This window comes from Abrus precatorius, unplaced genomic scaffold (assembly GCF_003935025.1).
Source record: "Abrus precatorius isolate BTA unplaced genomic scaffold, Abrus_2018 Scaffold11, whole genome shotgun sequence".
Classification (NCBI taxonomy): Eukaryota; Viridiplantae; Streptophyta; class Magnoliopsida; order Fabales; family Fabaceae; genus Abrus; species Abrus precatorius.
In genome coordinates, this window is record NW_020874303.1 from 14,234,938 (window position 1) to 14,257,418 (window position 22,481).

At 28.9% G+C, this 22,481-nt stretch overlaps 2 protein-coding genes across 5 annotated transcripts; one reads left to right on the forward strand and one right to left on the reverse strand.

Annotated features, from left to right (window-relative positions):
* Positions 1-628: 628 nt before the first annotated feature.
* Positions 629-5,919, reverse strand: LOC113855190 (translation initiation factor eIF-2B subunit beta). The gene is made up of 11 exons (XM_027486723.1): positions 5,771-5,919; positions 5,623-5,685; positions 5,285-5,439; positions 4,470-4,757; positions 3,989-4,118; positions 2,715-2,822; positions 2,507-2,609; positions 2,300-2,425; positions 1,763-1,950; positions 1,515-1,643; positions 629-1,020 (listed from the first exon to the last, which is right to left on the reverse strand). The coding sequence occupies exons 2-10, from the start codon at positions 5,673-5,675 to the stop codon at positions 1,547-1,549; spliced, it is 1,248 nt and encodes a 415-aa protein (XP_027342524.1). The 5' UTR covers positions 5,676-5,685; positions 5,771-5,919; the 3' UTR covers positions 629-1,020; positions 1,515-1,546.
* Positions 5,920-16,415: 10,496 nt separating this feature from the next.
* LOC113853722 (E3 ubiquitin-protein ligase DIS1-like) lies at positions 16,416-21,800 on the forward strand. Of its 4 annotated transcripts, XM_027484281.1 has the most exons (6): positions 16,416-16,660; positions 16,820-16,898; positions 18,664-18,705; positions 19,039-19,275; positions 20,134-20,520; positions 21,061-21,563. In XM_027484281.1, the coding sequence occupies exons 3-6, from the start codon at positions 18,667-18,669 to the stop codon at positions 21,379-21,381; spliced, it is 984 nt and encodes a 327-aa protein (XP_027340082.1). In that variant the 5' UTR covers positions 16,416-16,660; positions 16,820-16,898; positions 18,664-18,666; the 3' UTR covers positions 21,382-21,563. The 4 variants fall into 4 exon arrangements, with proteins under 4 accessions (XP_027340082.1, XP_027340083.1, XP_027340081.1 ...); XM_027484282.1 differs by lacking the exon at positions 18,664-18,705 and having other exon boundaries at positions 19,041-19,275; positions 21,061-21,608; XM_027484280.1 differs by lacking the exon at positions 16,820-16,898 and having other exon boundaries at positions 21,061-21,562.
* The last annotated feature ends 681 nt before the right edge of the window (positions 21,801-22,481 follow it).

Consider the following 22,481-nt stretch of genomic DNA (forward strand, 5'->3'; position numbering starts at 1 on the left):
TTGAAAAACTAATTAAAAACATTAGTTTGATGGATATAAAACTTACAAGCTATATTTATCACAATTAAAAAAATAATGTCCTTATGCCAGGAAAGAAAATATGCACAGAAATCATCTCTAAACAATGAAGATTGAAATATTATGGACAATTAGTACTTTAATCTTCTAACTTCCTTTTTTTTTTTAATTCGACTTTGTTCTCTATTTTTTTTTAATCCTCTATCATTTTTTTTTGGTTTTGGTTTAGTCTTTTTTTTTTTAATTCTTTAACCTCTAAAGTCAACTAAATAAGTCATTTTTTATTAACTCTCTTTAGTTACAAACTTTGCCTTCTCATCTCAATTCCTGTCATTGCCATAACCTTCATCTTCTTTTCTTCCTCCCATTTGTTTATTGGAGTTAAACATAATTAATGAATAGACTTATTTGATTGACATTTATGAAAAAAGGTTAAAGACCAAATTGAAATAAAAAATAAAGTTAAAAGACCAAAATAAAATAAATTGAATAAAATCAAACTGTAACAAAAAAAAAAGTTGAAGAAAAAATTTATTTTGCCAATATTATTTCAGGATAGATTACTTCTACATCTCTAGACAATCCATCATCCACTTAAACTAAGTTATCAAAAATCTGGAATTTTCCTTTGCTCAAACAACAAACAAGTTACTATCAGAACCACATTTTCAAACAAAATTCATATAACTAGACAGGATGTTTCTATATAAAGAACGAAACTATTATCATTTCTTTATGAGTAAACAAAGATGTGCAGTAAAAACAAAACAAAAAAGGTTAGGAGACCCTTGATATCATTGCTCACGATTGGACCAAAAATTAAAACGACTAGAGGGTATGTCCCCGAAGTCAGCAACCACAAAAAATGGAATTTTCCCATATCTTTTCCCGTCATAATTCTCCACTCCAATGCCTGATTGCATAAGGTTCATTTTCTGCTGCACAAATGATCATGAACATATATCACTAGCCAACGGTTCCTCAGAGAACATCACAGACAACCTGAAAATTGAGCAAAGGAATCTCATTAAATACGTTACTTTAGAAAAGAAAATCCATTTCAAATTTATTACAAAAGCCTTAGATGATTAAATGATAAAAAGAATAACAATTGTTTGACTGCCGAAAGTCATGAATTATATGATTCATACAAAGAATAGTATGTTTCATCTTTTAATGAAAATTACTTATCATTCAAAAGTAGCCCTCATCCCAAAGAACAAAAACCGTTGAAAGAAAGATGAGCACAGAATTTTAGAACGAAAGAAAATTGGATCACTACAGTAGATGGGTTGTGTGCCTTTGTCCCATCTCAATAAAGCCCAGATAGGATCTGGATTCTACTGGTATGTCACAATATTGACTGCACAAGCACAACTTCTACACTTACCTTTTTCTGTTTCAAATTAATACAGCTGCTTCACCAATTCTCTCAACTATTAGAATATAGATGCAATTACAAAATGCATGTATATAAAATTTAATTGCTTCCTCACCGTTACAAGACCAAAAATTGAATTAGCTGAACTCAACTCCCTGAAGTAGGTCTTTGTTTCACCACCAAATCATCAGCAGAGTAATAATCAGCTATAAGCCGGTACATATATGATGGGTTATGCCCCCCGCTGAGAAGAAATAATTTTCAAATCAGTGAATGCAGAAAAAGAAACCAATTAGTACACTCCTTCCTTGAGTCAACGATGAAGTAAAGTTAGACTTCACAATCAGTTTCAGTTCAACTTACGTGTCAGTAATAAAGAGACTAACAAGGTTCGGTGGTACATAATCAAATGTTGGATTAATGACATGGAGAGAACCAGCACCACTTGCATAATCCATGCAATCTGAGAATTCCCCAAAGTCAAGTAGCTCCGATGGGGATCTCAGCTCATTCAGTAGGACTTCAGGATTGTGTGGATACAAAGGGCACAACTGTCAATAAAATAAAGCAACTATGAATGAAAGCCAAACAGTTGGTAACTGAGATGATGCATGAAAAGTTGTCTAAATAGCCTAAACAAGGACTAAGATTAAATATTTATTTTGACCAGATATTTCGTTTTCCAAATTGTATTCTGTTATTAGATCAATCAACTGACAGACAACTAATTCACAAGTCTATTGTGCGTTAAAAAAAATTTGTATTCTTTCCCTCCCGCAGATTTGGCAGTGAACTATCACACCATTTCTATATTTAAACAGGACATCAAAGTCATAAGAATTTTGTTTCATATAAAATGACAGATGTGAGATAGACAGAGATTATATGTTAACAATTTACCTTGTGACTCCCAGCAAGTACAACAAAAGGAACGGCATGCTTTTGAGCTGCAAGTGCAACCATATGTAACCCTACCGGGGCAATAACTCCACCATTAGCCATGACAGCATGAGCTCCAACTATAACCTAAATAACGGTAAATTGAAATCAATTTAAATTCAGAATAAGATTCTTAAATCCATAATTTACACCAAGACCTTTGCATACCATGTTCACTCGGGATATCATAGCAAAAACTGCAGAATCAGTAATTACTGTGGTCTGTAAGCCTCGGGCAGCCAATTCTTTTGCAAGGAGATGGCCCTGATATCTAATTGCATACAGTGTCAAGTCAACATTAATTGGTTTTATGAAGAATATAAACAAATAAACCATAATCATGCCTTGCAAATGTTGATTGGACATAATTACTAACCTTGGGGCACCCTCAGCAACAAAGACCTTAAACGATCTCTTTTTCTCCTTTGCAGCATAAAGAAATTCCAACACTGTTTTTGAGCTGCCTAGTGTTAATATTACCTCACTGAAAAATAGGAATAAAAACAAATAAGAAAAAGAACAAAAGATTTTCTTCGTTTAAAAAAGAATAACATCATAATATCCAGACATAATCGCATACATCAATAGAAGAACATTTGCATTGATATTTAAGATACCAGGGATGCAAGAAAATAAATCATCAAATAAGTGAAGGAAAATGGACCCTAATGTTAGTCATGTAGATAAAGCAACCCTTGGCAACATGAAAACACCATTGAATTTGGGAAACATGGAAGGATGAAACAACTCATTTTCCCAATTTAAAGCAACAAACCATGTCAGAGTTACTTTCAAAAAGATAAAATATTAAAGACTTTGCTGTTTCATGTTGTAAATTACAAGGCATTTATCAAACATATGCATGAGATTCTAAGTTAATATCCTGTACTTCAAAATTGCTCTTTGACCAGTTATGTCAGCCAATAGTAGCTATCCCCAGCAATAAAATTGGCATAAGTTCATAAAATAATAAAATCATTATTTGCTTCAAAATGAAGGTAATGCAGTCCCCAGAAGAAGCTAATAAAACAAAAAGGGTTAACCAGCCTACAAGGCAAGCTTTAATTAAAGAGTAGCTTGATAAACTTAACCATATAAAGAGTTAATAAAAAATTAATTGGAATCTTCCATTGTGTTAATCTTTGCCATGTCAATCCAATCTTTCCCTCATATCAAAAAATGTAGAAAGCACTAAAACAAGCATCAGACATTTAACATATGCATTGCCTCCCATCTAAGTGTTATACATAATAAAAGTTTAGTTTGTGATTTGAGAATTAAACAAATCTTGAAATATTTAAAATGTAATATTCACTATATGACATGGTAAATATTTCTCCAATCACAACACAAAAGCCTTCAATCAACTATAAAGAGGAGAAATCTTGGGCATTGGAATGCCTATTTATGAGCAGTAGTAAGAAGTCTGACTGTCTTAACATTGATGACAAAATAAAATAGCATGATCCTTAGCATGTTCTAGGTAAAAAAAAACTGGCATGTAAGTATGTAAGAATTTACATGCAAGCTTTTCACAATCACAGATCAATCAGGCTTTAGGGGATATTGTAAAAGCATGTTTTCAAACGAGCACTTTAAAGTAGCAAGAGATAAACAATAGATCATAGAATAGTTTCAGGAGAGACGAACTTTTGATGAATGTGCTCTACTGCCTGCTCTGCTATTTGTTCATAGCAAGTGGATATGTCTTGAATAAGTTCATTGACTGCTTCAATTACATCATGCTTCAGCTTCTTACCTCTTGAACCCTTTTCAACAGCTGTATCAAAGGATAACAAAATTCAAACTAAAAAAGATAAATGCAGTTGAATACCTAAATGCAGTTGAACACCAGAACAACAATGCCTTATTGGCATAGCAAGAAGGAACATTAACTGCATCTAAGTTATCTTAAAAAGCCTCATTTGTTTTGTAGCATATTTTTTGCATGTAAAAAAGGTGAAATGAAAAACAAAAAATAATAATAATTAGTCCATTGCATTTAAGCTTGAATTTCTGCATACCAAGAAAAACAAAATCTATTTTTTTATCAAAATACAAAAAGAATAATCGTGGACAATATCATTAACGTTATAACAATTCAAGGTCAATAATTTCTAGCCATCCTCACATCTACTTTTCCCTTCAGATTCACCCCCTGAGGAAGATGTGTGTGGAACAGCGGTTGACTCAGACGTATCCTCTAGAAGAGTTTGCAATGACGGGGGACGCAAGGTGCTTCTTGCAGCAGCTGCAACAGCAGCAGCAGATAAAACAGGATGATCATCTCGCTCCACATCATCTTCATCATCACTTGCAGCAGATATTCCCAAACCAGCCATAGCAGCTGTTGCAAGGGAAAGATCCTCCTCCCTTATAATGTGCAAAACACGCCTCACAATATTTCCAACAGCTAACTCTGCAATCACATACATAACAAGTTCTGATTGGCAAACAATAAACTAATCTCAATTCCCAAATCACAATAACCATGTGCATGTGACAGTAAAACATCCTTCAACATAAGGCAGGAGTAAATACACAAATTGGTTTATGAAGCAACACTCTATTTAATTCATAAAAGTTTTGCTTTGCACAATCTGATCTTCAAACGTGTTAACTTTTTCACATTTTGATTCATTTTGGAAACTAATTGATCCCTGAAAGTGTTGACGCATGCAATTTGGTCTCCAAATATATCAATTTTGCTTACATTTTACTCTTATTTTGCTTAATATTTTTTGTCAAAGAAGGACCAAAATGTGAGTAAGTTAACACATTTGAGGGCTAAATTATACAGAACGTCACTTTCAAGGATCAAATTAAATATTTACTCAGAAGCAAATAAACCTGAAAATACATACTTTGACTGCTATAAAAACATTGAACACAACAAACCCAAAATGCATATTTATTGTTTTTAAAAAAACAAAAAACCAAGCATACCAATAGGATTAGCAGCAATAAGCTGCTCCCCCACAGCCCTTACAGCATTAATCAGAGCTGTGGCCTGGTTTGTGTGTGGCACCCGCTGCTGCGAAATCACAGCCCGGAGCAACTCTGCTGCTTGCTTTGCTGTGGCCTGAGAACCTTCAATTTTACTACCATCGCACAACAAAATAAATAGCTAAATAAATACAAACCAAAAATATTCATAAACCACACAACACACACACTCACATGGAGAAAACATCAAAAATCAGTTCCTAAAACCCAAAACTCACATGATAGTTCCTATTACACTATTCGTTGAACTCAGACAGTATCAGAGAATAAAAAGTTACCGTTTCTTAAGCTGATTCACAAAATCATTAACAAGGGCTTGAACATCCGGCATTTGGGGCAACCTGAAAAGAATAGTCATTAAGAAAAACGAAAAAGGATTTTACTTTAAGAGAATACAAGTAAAAGGGTAACCTAAAGTAGCATTACAATATGATGGGTCTTTAATTTTTGGGTTTGAATTTTGAGAATCGACTTTATTCCCAGTTGCTTGCGCTTTTATCAGTTCACAATTCGTGGAATCCGATAGTCCAGGTTTCAACCTGGGATGCGTTCAGAAATAACATCACACAAACATTTTTTCTTTAAAAGAAAATAACTATTTTTTAAACCAAAAAAGCTATGCACGTGATTGGGATTCTTCCGCAACCTAATCGAGATGAATCCGATTTACAAATTAACCTCCCTAGTGAAAATTTTAAAAGAAGCAACTTTTATAAAACATAGTAGATATTTTATATATTTTATTTGATGAAAAAATTAAAGAGATATGATTTTCAAAACTAAAAAATATAATGAATTTTTTGTGATAATATAAGGTCTCGTTGCTAGTTACAAGTATGGGATTTAAAAAATAATTATACATAGGAATATGGCCACTCCCTAATGAACAAAAAATAAAACAATACTCCAAAGTATATATGGAGTTTAAGGGTTAGACCTTAAGACACTATTTTTATCATCTTTTTCTTTCTTTTTTATGGTAAAAACTATTTCTATCATATAAAGGATCAAAGCAATTGAAAGATACAATTTGGGCCAAAAGATTAGCCCACACTTCAATCGCTTAGTCTCCAAATGGTCTCTTCAAGTGAGGGTAACAAAAACATGTACACATCAGACAAGGGTCTAGCGTGGATCTATTTAAGAGCCGTCTAAAGTCTGCAAAATAGACAAACTTTACTTTATTTTATATGGATTTTTCGGAGCTTAATTCAACTGAGTCTAAATAGCTCGAATTAATTTTAATTTTTAAAATTCAAATTTTATATTTTATTAACAATTTTAAGTATGTTCATTTTGTCAACTCTATTCCTATTATCGAAATTTAACATGTGCAAAAATTTTTCAACAGCAACCACAAATCACAAGTAGAATTTGCCTTTTTTGAACTTGGAACATCTTGTGTGGTCTCTAACTTCGAATTTTTTTTTTAAATTTAGATTAAATAAAATTTACTTATTTAAAATTAAACTCAAATTAAGAATATTAATATTATAATAATATTAAATTTTGATTTATTTTAAAGAAGAAATATTTAATGTTATACCATCTATTTAAGATTTAAATTTTAAATTAAATTTAACTTTAAAATACAAAATGGTATGTAAAAGAATAAAAATTAACCCAAAAATATATATTTTTAATGTTGGAAAAATGAGGTGGTGTAATCAATAAAAAATTAATTCTCAAACATATTCTCATTATTTAATATAATAAATTATTTACATAAAAAAAAATTCTAAACACATTTGGCAAGAAATTTTGAAGTGATTTGTACCTAAATTTTAAAGTATCTACAATGTAACAAGTTTAAATAGATTAGTCTATTTTATTGGCTCTAGTGAGAATATTTTTAGGCGTTAATTTTTACCTCAATTATGTCACGTGACTTTTTATGTGTTAAATAATTTGTTTAATTTGATCTTAATTTAAATTTATATATTTTATAATTTTTAAAATTTATCTTTTTAATTTAATTTTATTTAGTATGATAAAATATTTATTATTAATAATTAAATTATATTTTTATAAAATTTATTTATGTTAGCAATGCATAGAAACTTGCTAACATAAAATAATGCAACTATTTTGATCTAAATAATAAACAAATTGACATTACAAAATTTGATAACACACAAGCAAACTTTAAAAGTTGACACAATAGTCTTTATCTCATGATTAAGAGAGAAATTTTGTAAGAATGAAATGTTTTTTTATTAATAAAGGTATGACACAAATTTTAATAATGTTGTTTTCATTTGCAAAAATTAAATGCAATATTTTTAGTTGGTGTTATTCTCTAATTAAAATTGATGTTTTATTTTAATAATCTGCATAATAAAAGCTATTATTAAATATCAGCACACTAGTATTTAAGGTCTATAAGAAGGGTAAGTTAGAAGTGTAATTTTTGTATATGACAAAATTTAAACTGGTTCTTCATGTATCATGCTACTCTAACTTACTACTAAACTATCAAGACAAAGATAATAATGACATATTTTTTTGTATAAGAAAGGGAGATGGAGATTAAAGAAAGGGAATAAAGGTGTAAGTTTTGCATATGATCGACTTTGAACATTGATCCTTACATGTCATATCCTTTTAACTTACTATTAATTTGTAAAAGAAAGGACTTAATAATGAAAATTTTAAGTTTAAACTATTTGCAATGTGTATAGAATGAATAATACATTCTAATTATCTAATAATTCTTTGTAGATTACAATTAATTATTGTTTTGTTTTTCATAAAAATAGATTATTTCATGACCCAAATTGAGTGTCTGAGTAAGCCTAATAATTATCTTTGCATGTGATTGTCTATATGTTTTGGTTGAAAGTGAAAAATAGATGGAGTTAATGAAGAATGCACTGTGTAGAGAGATTTATCTTTTTAAAGGAGATAATTTCTTAGTCCAATGTGCATATGGATTAATCCACTTAAGGTATTGACTTGAATAAATAACTTTGATTTGTGTACTCTACACAAAGGAAAATGTACTATTTTACTAGTCTCACTCAACTATATCTTGTCTTATAATATATTTTGATGCATTTATATTTTGTCTTGATGATAAATTTTTTCTTTTTATGAACAATTATTTTTCCTTCATTAAGATCTCATTGGATAAACAATGGCAAATGAAAGCCAAATTTATAATTTTTGTTGAGAATTATTTATCTTGATTTAGTTTTACGTAAAAAGGAATTTTTGGCTTAATGAGAAAGGTTTGATAGGTTTAGTCATATTGTTATCAAGAGGACTATCTTTAGACATCTTTTGAGTGGGTTTTTGAAAATGAGACAACTAAGAAAAAAAAAGATAGTATAGTTCATGAATGTCTAATTTTTAAAGTTTGATGCAGTACACCTATTATATCATTCAATGAGATTAATGTCCTATCATCTAATATTGTTCTTTGTCATTGCATATATGTTCTTTCTGTTATTATTCTGATAACTATTGTAGTTGAAAATGAAGTTAATTAGTGTATTTATCCTAAGTGGACTAAAAAGTATGTGCTTGTATATATGAGAGTTGACAACTTAAAGATTATGGGTTACACATATTTAGATATTGAAAGGTGCTCTAGTGATAGAAATTAACTTCAAGATACATCTTTATAATGGTTGAAGGTTCTATATCTAATAAGTCTAAGAAATCAACTATTATGTTCTTCTACTTTATTAGTAAAATTTATTTCTTGTTATGTTGACTCTCATGTTGTTTGTTAAGAAATTTGGTCACAAGACTTTATATTTTAAACTTTATTATTAAACCATTGAATACTTATTGTGATAATAAAGTGTTCTACACAAATAATAATAAAATTGCTAATGGTTCTAAGAATTAAAATGGAAGTATTTGACTATAAGAGATTTTGTGAAGAAAAATGATATAGTTGTTAAGTATATTAATATATAATTTAAGTTAAATGATTCCTTAACTAAGAATTATAAAGCCTATGATATTAATACATTATAGTTTAGGTGTAATTGTAATTTTGAGCTCAATATCATTGGAACTACTATTCTAGTGGTCAATACTATTTGGAGATGAGATATGACTGTTTTTCGAAAGACCATATAATTTCCCTAGCTTTAAGACTTCTAAGAGAAATTGTAAGGAGTGACAAAAAAAATGATGCTTTAACTTTTGGATCATATCAGCATATCATTTTTTTGCTACATTCTACATTAATGATTGATCGATAAAGTTGATAATATTTGTAATTATAAAAAGTCCTATATCGTATAATATACAACGGTTGTCATGATTTGATACTATTTTACTTTAATTGAACATAGTCATCTTTAGATATTGCACCATCATGTGTTCTCTAAAATGTAACCACATTATTAAATTAATCATTAGCTCGAGAGTCATTTCATAAACTATTTTTTAATTAAAATTATGCAATTGGTTTTGTCCAAGTAAGAAAATATTAGAATTATTGAATAATTCTTTATGGATTGTAATTAATTATTATTTTGTTGTCAATAAAAACAAAGTAATTTGATGATCCAGATTGAGTGCATGAGTAAGCCTATATAATAATTAATTTTCAATGATATGTTTGTTTAGGTTTAGATATGTAATTTATTAGTATGGATTGAATTGTAGACTTTAACTCAAATATCTATGATAGGAAGGAACTAGGATTAATACTTTTTATATTTAGTTAGATTCTTCTATAGTGACCAAGAATCGTATAGTCACACCTTCACAACTTGCCCTGTTGATAGTTGGAATTTGGGAGAGTGAATTATTGAGGAAGGTCTAGCCTATTAGTTGTCATATAATTTAGAAATCAAGTATGATAAATTTTATTATAAAAGTTATATCTTCAACGAGTAAGTCTAAAGTTTTATTAGTGGTATTTTTAATTCTCTTTAGTATTCTAATTTCATATAATCTTATGTGAATAATATTTACTCACATAATAACCCATAATTATGGATCAATCGATGATAGAACAGATATTAAGGTTGCAAGTAAAAGCTCTAAGCAATTGACCTGTATTATTATGACCAATCATTCCATAAGTCATTAACAAAGAAGATTGAAGAATAGATCCATTAGTGTTTATTCTACACAACCTTTGAGTAGGAAAGCTTCACTAAAATCAAGTAAAGCTAGATAACTCTCTTGATCTTGACAAACAAAACACTATCGTAATATCTTTCACCTCTTTCTAAGGACAAAAAAGAAACTAAGGAACAAATTTAATATCTCCATCAAATATTTATAAAAACTAAGCATAAAGGACTCAAAAGGATATGAATATCAAAATTATAAATCATCTCAAATGCACACTTTAAGAAAAAGATCAAGCATATGATACCTTAATAGTGGATGGTAGCAAAATATGAGGAGAAGAGAATCTATATTTGTTGCAACCGCGGTCAGATGAGACAGCGATGACAAGGAGTCGTCACCAAAGTTTATTAAAGAAAACATTAAAAAAAAAATTTAAAAAATCTTCGAAATCAGATTTAGGCTTGGGAGTCATTTACGTTTAAGAAAGATATTAACACCTTACGACATCCTTTAATTAAAATGTTATTATTCTAATTAATTGTGCAAAAATTATTTTACTTAAAAATATTTATTTCACTCTAAAGGAAAACGACTAATATTCTTCTTATTATTTTTAAATTTGTCATTAGTTTTTAGCCTTATTTCAAATTTTTACAATTTTTTTAGATTTTAATTTTATATTTTTATAAAGAAATACAATTAAAAAAATTTAAATTAAAGGAATGAATTATTTATAAAAATGTTATTATTTTTTTAAAAATAAATTTAAATAAGATCTAACTTGATTTTTTCATTTTTTAAGTAAAAATTCATTTTTTTATATTTTTTAAATAAATAATTGCAAAAATTAATTAGAATTGGAAAATGGATTATTTATAAAATATTATTCTTTTTTATTTTCATATTAAATAAATTTAAATAACATCTATTTTTTTTATTTTTCTTTAACTAAAAATTCATTTTTTATATTTTTTATTTTTAACTAAAGAATTATAATTAAAAAAATTAATTTGAATTGAGATAAAGAATTATTTATAGAATGCTATTCCCCTTCTTATTTTTGTATTAGAGAAAACAACCTTAAAATATTTTATCTTGATATATATTTTTTAAATAAACACAATAATTTTTATTTTTTTTTAGAATTACTTTAAATTACTCTTAGTTTAAAATTTTTTTAAAATAATTTAGACTTGAAAACAAATTAAAAAAAAAATTAGACTTGACGGGTCAGGTTCTCGCTCCTATGTATCTTTCGTATGTAACGGAAGAATCAAAGTTGCCACGTAGTTCTTTTTCAAAATTTATGTTTTGGATAAGTTTCAAAGATTTTCTTTTTCTTTTTTTTGAAAAAAGTTGATTTTTTTAAGTAAATCCACTTTTGTACAGGGTTCAAGTTAGCACACGGCTACTCAATAAACTCTTGTGATCCATAAAACGTTGAAGGTGGATCCACCACTCTATCAAAATTGTTTGGCTGTTGCATGGATTTAAAATATTTTTTAATATTAATTTCTATTTTTTAAGAAATAAATCCATCTTTTTTTGTTTAGAATACAAAAAACATACATATATCTTGATGGAAAAAATGAACAAAAGAAATAATTTTAGCATTAAGAAAGGCTTAGTTTTTAAAATTTGCAAAAAAATGTTTTTAAGATTATAAAATGTTGGCTTTTTTTTTTAGGGTTGCAAATAGAACTTTTAGGGTTAAAAAAACATTAGAGTTTTTAGGTTTATACAAAAGAAAGAGGGTTTATCATTGAAAACATGTTTTTGAAAAAAAATTATATTCTTTAGGATTTTGCAAAAAGAATGATTTTTAGAGTAGAAAAAATTAGGCTTTTAATTTTTTTTTTTTACGAAACAAATAAATGTTAGAAAAAAATTAGGATTCACAAAAAGAAAAGTTTTAGAGTTAAAAAGAAAATTAGAAATTTTGTAGGTTTATAAGAAAATAATAAGTTTTTAGGTTAGATAAATTAGGATTTGCAAAAGAAAATTTTTTTAATACAGACAAAAGAGAAAAACACATAGAGATAGGATGAGTAAAAAAAAAAAGAACAATAAAAATAAAAAAGAAATAATAATTCTTACTGAAAGATAAAGAGAAGTGAATTCTATTTTTGTTAACTCATTTATGATGAGTCAGAGTTTTTGAGTAGACTTTTACTTCAATCTTTTAGATATGTTCTTTCTACTTAATCTCTAGGACTACGCTTTAATTCTCAGTTGATTTCTTTTTAACTCTTTCCTCTTTCTATTCGTTTCTCGATCTCTCTCTTTTGAATCTCTTCGTTTCTGAGCTCTCTATCTTGAATTCTCTCTCCTTTTCTCTCTATGCTCTCAAAGTGTCCCCATAAAAAATAAAAGGTGTCTACCTAAAAGTTTTTTCTTTTTAAAAACCTAAGCTTCCTATTTATAAGTATTTTGTAAAATCCTAAATCCTATTTATTTATTTATTTTTAATAAAGGCTCCCTTATTTTTTGATGACTAGTAATCAGTTTTTTTTCTCATCCATTTTCCTAAAAATGTACAAACTACTTTGACCATTTCTAAATCTAATTTTAAATTTTAAAATTTAAATTTTGAATTTAAATTTTGAATTAATTTTTTTGTTTATTTTCTTAACCTCCTAAAAAATTGAATCATTATATTTAATTTTTTAATTTTTAAAATTTATTTTTAAAAGGGACCTGGATAAAATTGGGTATTCACAATGTTCCCAAAGTTAAAGAAGGACATGTTACATTTAATAAAAAAAAAAACCTAACAAGCTATTAAGAATCATAGCACATTTATAGCAGTAGAACATAAAGATTCCTAAATATATATGTGATTACAACAATGTCAAAACATACGCACATACACACTAATTCGGTTTAGGATTATTTAATTTTGACAAATATAGCACTCACAATCACATCCCTCTAGGTATCCACATGAACAAAACCACTAAAGCCTTTGTTGTTGCTTTATTAGTAACTTCGTATGAGTCAGTGCAAATCCAATTAGGCAATACTTCTAGTCTAACTAGAATATGACTTCTTTAACAGATTTATTATTGTGTTTAACACTAAAAATAACATATTTGTATAATGTCTAAAAAAAGTCAAAACATTATACTATCAACACTGATAACAAACTATTCACTCATATATAATGGTGTGAACTTCAAAAAAGTGTAAATAGAGAATATACTAAAAGTTGATCTAGTAAAGTTTGAAACATACATCAAGAAAAAGAAAAATAATTTTGTGAAAAAGACTAACCAACTTTTTGTAATTTTTTTTTATATATTACACCAAAACAAAGAAAAAGTCAAGAATACAAAAAGTTTTGAAGTACACTTGGTACTAAAAAGCACTTAGACACATCATAAGGGATAATAGAAAAGCAATATTGTGTGTCTAATAAATAAATGAGGTGTTTGACATAAATATTTTTTAAACTCTATAAATCAAAGGCTTTATCATGCAAAGAGGATGGAAGTTATCAAAAATCGTACCAAAATATTTTTAGAATCACTTATTCTCAACTATTTATCTTTTTGTATAAATTTTTCTTTATAAAAATGAGTTATTGCTTGTCTAGAAAGGAAAAAAAAACTTTGAGTGTAATTTATTTTTGCTTGAAGAGACAATATTGAAAAATAATATTTAGGTTTTTTAAGCTTGAAAAGGGTATTGTAAAATTCTTTAGGTTATGAAATACTTATTGTAATATATGTTAATAGTAAAATTCTTAACAATGTTAGGAATTGTATGTGATGACTCTTTTCATGAACATACATGCTTCAAGATCTTTTGATTCTAGGAAGAAGTTCTCCAATTACCTATTCAATCTATTTTTTAGGATTTGTCACCATCAAATGACATGAATAATTTTGATAGATCTAATGATGATACTATTGCCACTTATATTGATGACGATCATGACTTCTCTTAGTCTTTTTGCTAGCTTATTTATTTATTTATTTATTTATTATTATTATTATTATTATTATTATTATTATTTGTAATGACTTAATATTTATCATTTTTTATATATTTTATTATAATACTTTGATTTCTATTTATATTAGTCTATTTATTTGATAATTATTTTATAGACAGTTAAATATGACTTTAATTGATAATTATATGACATGTAATACCACTAAATTTTCATAGTTTAGATTTTAAAATGACTAAATAATTACCAATAGGTACACTTGTTGATAAAAATCATAGTTAGTTTCGTATGACTTTCTTTGACTTGCATTTTATATAACTAAAATTTATTAAAATTTTAAGAAATCAGATTAAACCCTCTTTTTTTTTTTTTTGGTTTTCTAGTGATTTTAAGCATTTTGATTGTGAATCATTTTATAGGCTACTTGCATAACGGAGGATGGGGTTTCTCAAACCTAGGTCACCAACTTGCTTTTACAAAGTAATTTTATCCTAATTTATAGGAAGATCTTTTTAATAATAAGCATTATGACCCAATGAAAATTGTGAAAATTTCTATTAATCCCTTGACAAATATTAGTGGAAAGGAATATGTTGTTTACACAATATATAAGGAAGAGGGCTTGAAGAACAATTTTTCCTTGCAAATAATAATGATTATTTTTCAATTACTCAATCTAGAAGAAACTTTATTGAGTAAGATTTTTTTTAAATTATCTTTTTAACATAATTTAAGAAAAAACTATGATATAAAATTATTCAAACAAAATATATAAAAAATCAATTTCATTTTAATTTATAACTTATTCAAATAACTTATTTAATATCATAATTTTTTATTCTTAAATTAATATTGAATGTATTTTTTAAAATACTAAATGAGCATTTTTATATTTTAAAAGTAAATTTATTGAAATAAATTTTAAAATAGAAAAACTTCATGTCATTATTAATATATCTTTAAATAGTTAACAATATAAAACAAAATATTTTATATACTTATTATATATAGTAGAAAGTACACATGTATGTAGTTTACTGTAATAATAATAATAAAAAATAATGCCAATATAATTCAAATGGGTTTCGCGGTAATATAAAAATGTGGGGTCCACAGGCATAAGCTTTTGAATGTTTTGTGAGCATTGCATTGCATAATGAAAAGGAAAAGGAAAGTTACACTTAACTTGTAATCTTTTATTCTTCTTATAAAATGGGTAAGTTAAGTATATATAATTGGATGATGATGATATTGGTATACCCACTAACCTCCACACGTGCCAATGCCATATCCATTTGATTGAAACAAAATACGGAAAGTTTCATCACTGTCTCAGTGTTTCTATTTTCGTATAATAACACACTGTTTGCACCAAAAACGCATTGTCGCATACCGAAGCGGCAACAAACAAATCTATCGGCGTCCACTGCAAAGGGAACATCTGCATAAGTCCCGTGACTCTATATTTCCTTTCATTTTCATTTTCTTTCTTTCTTTCAAATTTCAATTAAACTATTAACATATTTTTTAATTTAGTTTACATGTATGATTCTTATATATTGAGATGAAAACTATTTTAGATATGTTTCTATTAAATTTGTCCAAAGAATACAAATACAATTGTCAAAAAGATTATAAAAATGGTTAATTCTGAATAAAAACCAATCAAAAGGCACGAATAATTTAATATTAAGTAAAACAATCACTTTAATCTTTTAAATTATAAGCATAAATTATTTAAATTTTATAAAATAGTACTTATTTTTATTTTTTATATAAAATAATAATACAAAATAAAGAAAAATAATAAAATAAATCATCACCTTTAAAAATAAAAAATAAAGAAATATTTTTATAAAATCAATATAATTGATGCTTATAATTTAAGAAATTAAAGTAAATATTTACTATTTTAATGTTTAAACGGCACACACATTTAAAACAAAAAAAATAAAAATCATTTTCTTTCTTTCTTTTTTTAATGCAAAAAAGGTCACAAATTTTGAAAGAAAGATAAGAGGAAAATTGGAAACCGGTCCTTTCTTTTTACTTTTTTAATCCTTTTCATTTGTATTTTCTCGAGAATTTTCTCTCTCCTCTCTCTCTCTTTCTCTCTCTCCCTATCTATATCTCTGGTTTGAATTCTTCTTCTACTCGCTGACGCGCACTCGTGCCTACTTTCTTATTTATTGCAGTAATAATCATATCGTATACTGTACACACGCACCTCACCCACCAAAATTTTCATCATTTCACCCAACCATTCTTCAGGGGATGATTTTCCCTGTAATGCCTTTTTGATCAAACCATCATTTCAGGTATTTGTTTCTTTCTCTTCAACTACTTTTTTTTTTTTTAATAATTTACATGTTTTCGTCTGGGTTTGATGTTTTGAAAATTTTCATTGATGTTGTGTTTAAAGTTTCAATTTTTAATTGAATTTTCGTGTCACCCTTATTTATTTATTTATTTTGAAGGGCGCTGCCTGTGTGCGCGTAGGTAGATCTGTGTGGGTTTGGTCTGAAGTCTGATGCATTTTTTTTTGCAGATTTTAAGGTTAGGGATTTTGAACATGTGAAATGGATGAAACAGTTTGTTGCTACCTTCCTGTGGTTGATCTGCGTGATCACCTGGGCTTATTTTTCTGTTTGGTCAATTGGGTGCTTTTGATTATGTGGGGAAACGCATTTTTCCAAATGTTTGAAATGAGTATCTTGGATTATCATGCATGTGCGTCTTGCTTTGGCTTTGGTGTTGAGGTTTTGATGGCATAGAATCCGTTGACCTTGTGTGTGTACTGACCTATGTGCTTGGCATGATTTGTGTGTCTTTTTTTGCTCATGACGGGTTCCCGTTGTATCGTATGAGTTATTTGTCTTTAATTTACTTTACTTTCATTTCATGTTAGTTTATGGGTGTTGAGTATCTGTCCTTTATTCATTTGTCAGATTAATGTGTTTTTTGTAGTTTTGATTCCCAAGTGTTAGGTGTTTAGGCTGCAATTTAACGCTACGTAAGCCAGTTTATGAGGGCTGGTGCTTTCTGCCTCAAGTTTGTGTTCTTCCGTTGCACTTTTCCAGATAGTTTATCTTGAATGTATAAGGCAGATGGGGGCTATTTTCATGGATTCTTTATAAGTTCACAAATGAAATTTAAGAGGGGATATTATGTTGTCATTGTTTAATCTTTGCTTGGTTTTTCCTATAAAAAACATTGTATCTGCGAAGTTTTACTCGTGACATAGTCATGGTCATCTACTTTCTTTAGTTGTTTTCGCTCTTTACACTTTTTTTATTCTCATTTATATATCCTAATCAGTATCAGTCAAAAACCATATGAGATGTGAATTGCTGCATTGATTTTTTCCTCCTAGTGTTTTTCCTATTTGCTCATTAATTTTTGTGGTTCTCATCTTATTTGAAATTGAGGCAATTGACTCTAGCATTTGAAATGTCGGTTGTTATTATCAAAATCATGATTTTACTTGTAGGAATCACATGATCATACAAGTTTTCATGCATGTTTTTGACGTTTGAGCACCTAGAACTAGAATCATGGTAAAGGTTGAAGCTTTTGTTTTTGATTTTCTTCCTTCCCCTGAAACCTTCAAGTTGTGCTTTTTCTGAGCCTTCTGTTGAACTACAACTGCCACTGGATCTTTGGCTTTTCTGCTCTGTTCCTTTCTGGTTTGTTTTTCATTCCACAAACATTATCATTATCAAATATAAAATAGACATTGTAGTATTAATAATACAATTATTATGAAATAAATATCTATATTCTTGGTTGAATTTTTGTGGTTTTATGACGTTGATAAAGATGTTATCATACCTTTTGTGTTAAAGTAGACTTTTATATTTTTGGTAGAATCTTACAATTTGTGTTATGATCAGATGATTTATGATAGTCCATCATCATTTGATCCTAGGTAGGATCTTAATTTTAACAATCTTGATGTTATTGACTTTATGCTGAATGAAATGTTACCATTTGAAAAATGATTATCTTATGATGTGAATTTCTGGCTGACTGAGGCTTCCTGCTGGTTATAGATTACTTTTTAACAGCATGTTTGTGTGTTTCTAGAGCTGGTTTTTCACACATACCAAAGCAACAACTTGTGAGATGCAATATTTTTTATATTGTGCTTCTGGTTGAAAGTTTGTTAAATTGTTAATTTTTAAATAATTTGGTAGTTAAATCTTCCAAACAGCCATAACACTTATTATTGTGTTTCAACTCAACTGCAAAAATATTGAATTTTTATGTCTGTGAGGAAGATCTTCTATGAGGAAGATTAATTTTTATGTCTGATACATAGTCGATGGAAAAGCAAAAGTACCCTGTGAAGAAGATCTCCCAAAATTGATAGGAAGTGCTGTATGGCACACTAAAGTCTAAACAGTCACTCCAATCCAAAGAATGCTCTCATCCACCAATGGTAAACATTTACTGCCTTTGGCTGAGATCATTCTTTGTGGTGCTGCTATAGGCTAATAGAATTGCCACAGAATTGACATTTTGATTGTCATGTAAATAGTTGGTTTTCATGAAACAAATAACTTGGAAATGTTATGTAATATTTGCAAATTCTGTTGTGTGAACTGTATTACTGTATTATTAAAAATTGGATCTTTTTGTATCAAATTTTTTTTTCATGGTTGATAGTAATGAAATCCTTTTCTTTTTCATACACAGAGGGCTGCTGGTGGTTGGTTGTACAAGCATGGCATCAAGTAATCCATTCTTTGATGATATACGGAGCAGATCTAGTGTTGATCCTCCTCAAACTGAAGAATTGACAGAAATTGGTGAAGTTATAAATGAGCCTCCACCGACTACTCTTAAGCCTAATGGGACTGTTTCAAGCAGTGTTCGTGAGCTTTTAGAGTGCCCTGTGTGCTTGAATGCTATGTACCCTCCAATCCACCAGGTTCTTTTTCTGTTGATGTTCATTGTTGATTTGTTGGGTTTCTAAGAGAGCATGTGGATGTAACTTAAAAATTACTAGGTTCAACTGTGCTTTGACACCCTGATTTCTTATAAGCTCAATTGTACCTTCCACTTAGATTTATAAAACTAAGCACTTTGCCCTTGCTTTTAATTTTGTGTTTTGCAATGTTCCCCAAAATTTTCTAATTAGGTGTTAATTTAATTTTTGTGTTTTCTATTTCATTCTTTGAATTAGGAGCTGTTTCTATACAGCAAATGGTTATTTAATGGAAAAATAGCTGGAGAGGGTTTTCTTATTGTGCTAAGTGAGGAGCTTATATCACCAATCATGATTTTTGGCAATGAGTTGTTCTTTTTCTGTGTCAGTCTTGTAAGAAACACCATTTACAGTGTATTGTATAAAATTTTCGTGTTGGCTACTTTTTGGAAGGCATGGGGTGATTGCAAAAAATTGTTAAAATCAGACAAGCCCAAAAGTAATATTCCTAAAACATTTGTCATTAAGCTAGTTATTGGATATCTTGCTTCTGCTTTGTTAGAGAGATATGGAGAAATTAGGTTTACACATGCTATCGAAATGGATGAGAAGATTTAGGGTGTGATAGCTGGCAGTTGGCTGTTGAATATTGTAATTGTTGAATACTCTGATGCATGGATCTATGATTCTTAACACAACTTTTCCTAGCTAGGACTCAGTGATTGCATATGTAACCCGTTGGAATTTATATAATTATTTATGGTGTTTCTTTCAATTCAAAATGATTATCCATTGATAAACTTGTAGTTAATAGATTTTTATTTGAAATGCTTAACAGCTCCTGCATAATCTTTGTTGCAGTGTTCAAATGGTCATACTTTATGCTCTGGTTGCAAACCCAGAGTCCATGACCGTTGCCCTACTTGTCGGCATGAGCTTGGCAACATCAGATGTCTGGCATTGGAGAAGGTGGCTGCATCTTTAGAACTTCCATGTAAATATCAAGGTTTTGGGTGCATGGGCATATACCCATATTACAGCAAGCTAAAACATGAATCTCAATGTGCATTTAGACCTTATAACTGTCCATATGCTGGTTCAGAATGTACTGTTTTGGGTGATATACCTTTCCTGGTGGCCCATCTGAAAGATGATCATAAAGTGGACATGCACAATGGTTGCACTTTTAATCATCGCTATGTCAAAACAAATCCACAAGAAGTTGAAAATGCCACGTGGATGCTAACGGTATTGTTTTGCTGAACTTCCTTCTTTGTGCCTTCTATTAACTTTGAAAATCATTTAAGAGAAATGCTAGTTATACATTTTCTATCACACTTCATTGTCTTAAAGTTATTGGGACTTACATAATGATGCGGGTCTCCTCATTTTGAGTCTCATAATTGTGTTTCCCAATAAATTTCAACCAATAATAAAGAGTGTTGTAGTCAACCTCACATATAGTGGGATAAAATTTGGTGGTTGTTGTAATAAAGATTGTGTTAACAGTAGTGTTGTTAGCATTACTAAAAAAACCAGTTGTAGATTGTGTTATTTTTGGTTATGTTAGGATGTACATGTGTTTGTCCTCATCAATAGGTGGGAATATAGAATTGTGGTAAAATAATCACCATTGTAACCTACTTATGCATTCCTTGATCCGTCCTATACAAGAAAAACTAGTATACTCAAGTAGTGGAACTTGTCAAAGTTGAAGTTGATCTTGTAGTGTAGGTTTCTGTGCAAAATTTGGGTTTACTGATTTCTGGATCTGACTTTTGTTCATAGGTTTTCAGTTGCTTTGGCCAGTATTTTTGTCTACATTTTGAAGCTTTTCAGTTAGGAATGGCTCCCGTCTACATAGCATTTTTGCGGTTTATGGGGGACGATAATGAGGCAAAAAACTACACCTACAGTCTTGAGGTGGGTGGAAATGGGAGGAAGATGATTTGGCAGGGGGTGCCTAGAAGCATTAGAGACAACCACCGCAAGGTGCGTGACAGTTTTGATGGTCTCATCATTCAAAGGAACATGGCTCTGTTCTTTTCAGGGGGTGACCGGAAAGAGTTGAAACTACGAGTTACTGGGAGGATTTGGAAAGAACAGTGACTGGAGAAGTCCTTTCTTCAGGTAGCCAATTGTATTAAACAGAATAGTTTGTAGTGTACCAATCTCTTAATTCTTGTAATGGTATGAATCTTCTGGTCATGTATTGCTTTTGTAATTTAGAAGGCAACATCTCTTTGCTTACCTTCACATCAAATACATGAACAGGAAAGTGTACCTCGTATCCATTATGATATTTTTGAATATAGATGTAGAACCTTAGCTTGCTCCAGTATTCTTTCTTCAATGTGTCTATGGAGCAAATATTGCACTCTCACCACATGCTAAACTTAAGAGTTATTTTTGCCTTCTGTTTCATGCATTGGACGGGACCAGGTACAACTGAAGACTTTCATCTATGTAATTTTAGAAAGACAAATATGTTTTTTAGTCTTTATAAATATGATTAAATTTTATTTTAGTTTCTAAATTTTCTTTTATTGGTTTTAGTCTTCGTAAATTTTAAAATTTTTAAAAATGGTTCTTGTTCCCACTTAAAATTCTTGATGTTTATCACATCATTGTTAAGAGATAATAGGATTTTTTAATAGTTTGAGGATCAAAATAAAAGTTTTTTAAGGGTTATAATTAAATTTAAACATATTTACAGTGATTGAAAACATTTTATCATTTTGAAAGATCATTCTCTTTGGCATTAATGCTCAAGTCTTCAATTTGAAAGTCAAGTTACTACTAATCCTGTATTGGGTATTGATCCAAGTTTGGAAACACGTTAGAAACCTGTAATGTGGATCCGATTAGTAGTGTTGAAGTAAAATTTACCTGTAACATCCTAATATTTAGTGTCCCTGGTTTGCTGAATTTTGACAAAATCGTTGTCAAAATTTTAAAAATTAAATTATTAGGAATTAGTCAAGGTGACTTTAGAGTTTTATATTCATTAGATGATTTGTGATTTTCTGGAATTTTTCTGAAATTTTTAGAAAATACTCAAAATTTATCTATTTTGTGAGTATACTGATAAAAACTTTAAACTGAATTTGAGTATAGCAAATGAAGTCTAAAAAAAAAAAAAATTCTGAAAATCTTACAAGAGTCTAGTAATACTAACAAAATCTCGAAAAGTAAATTTTTACAACACA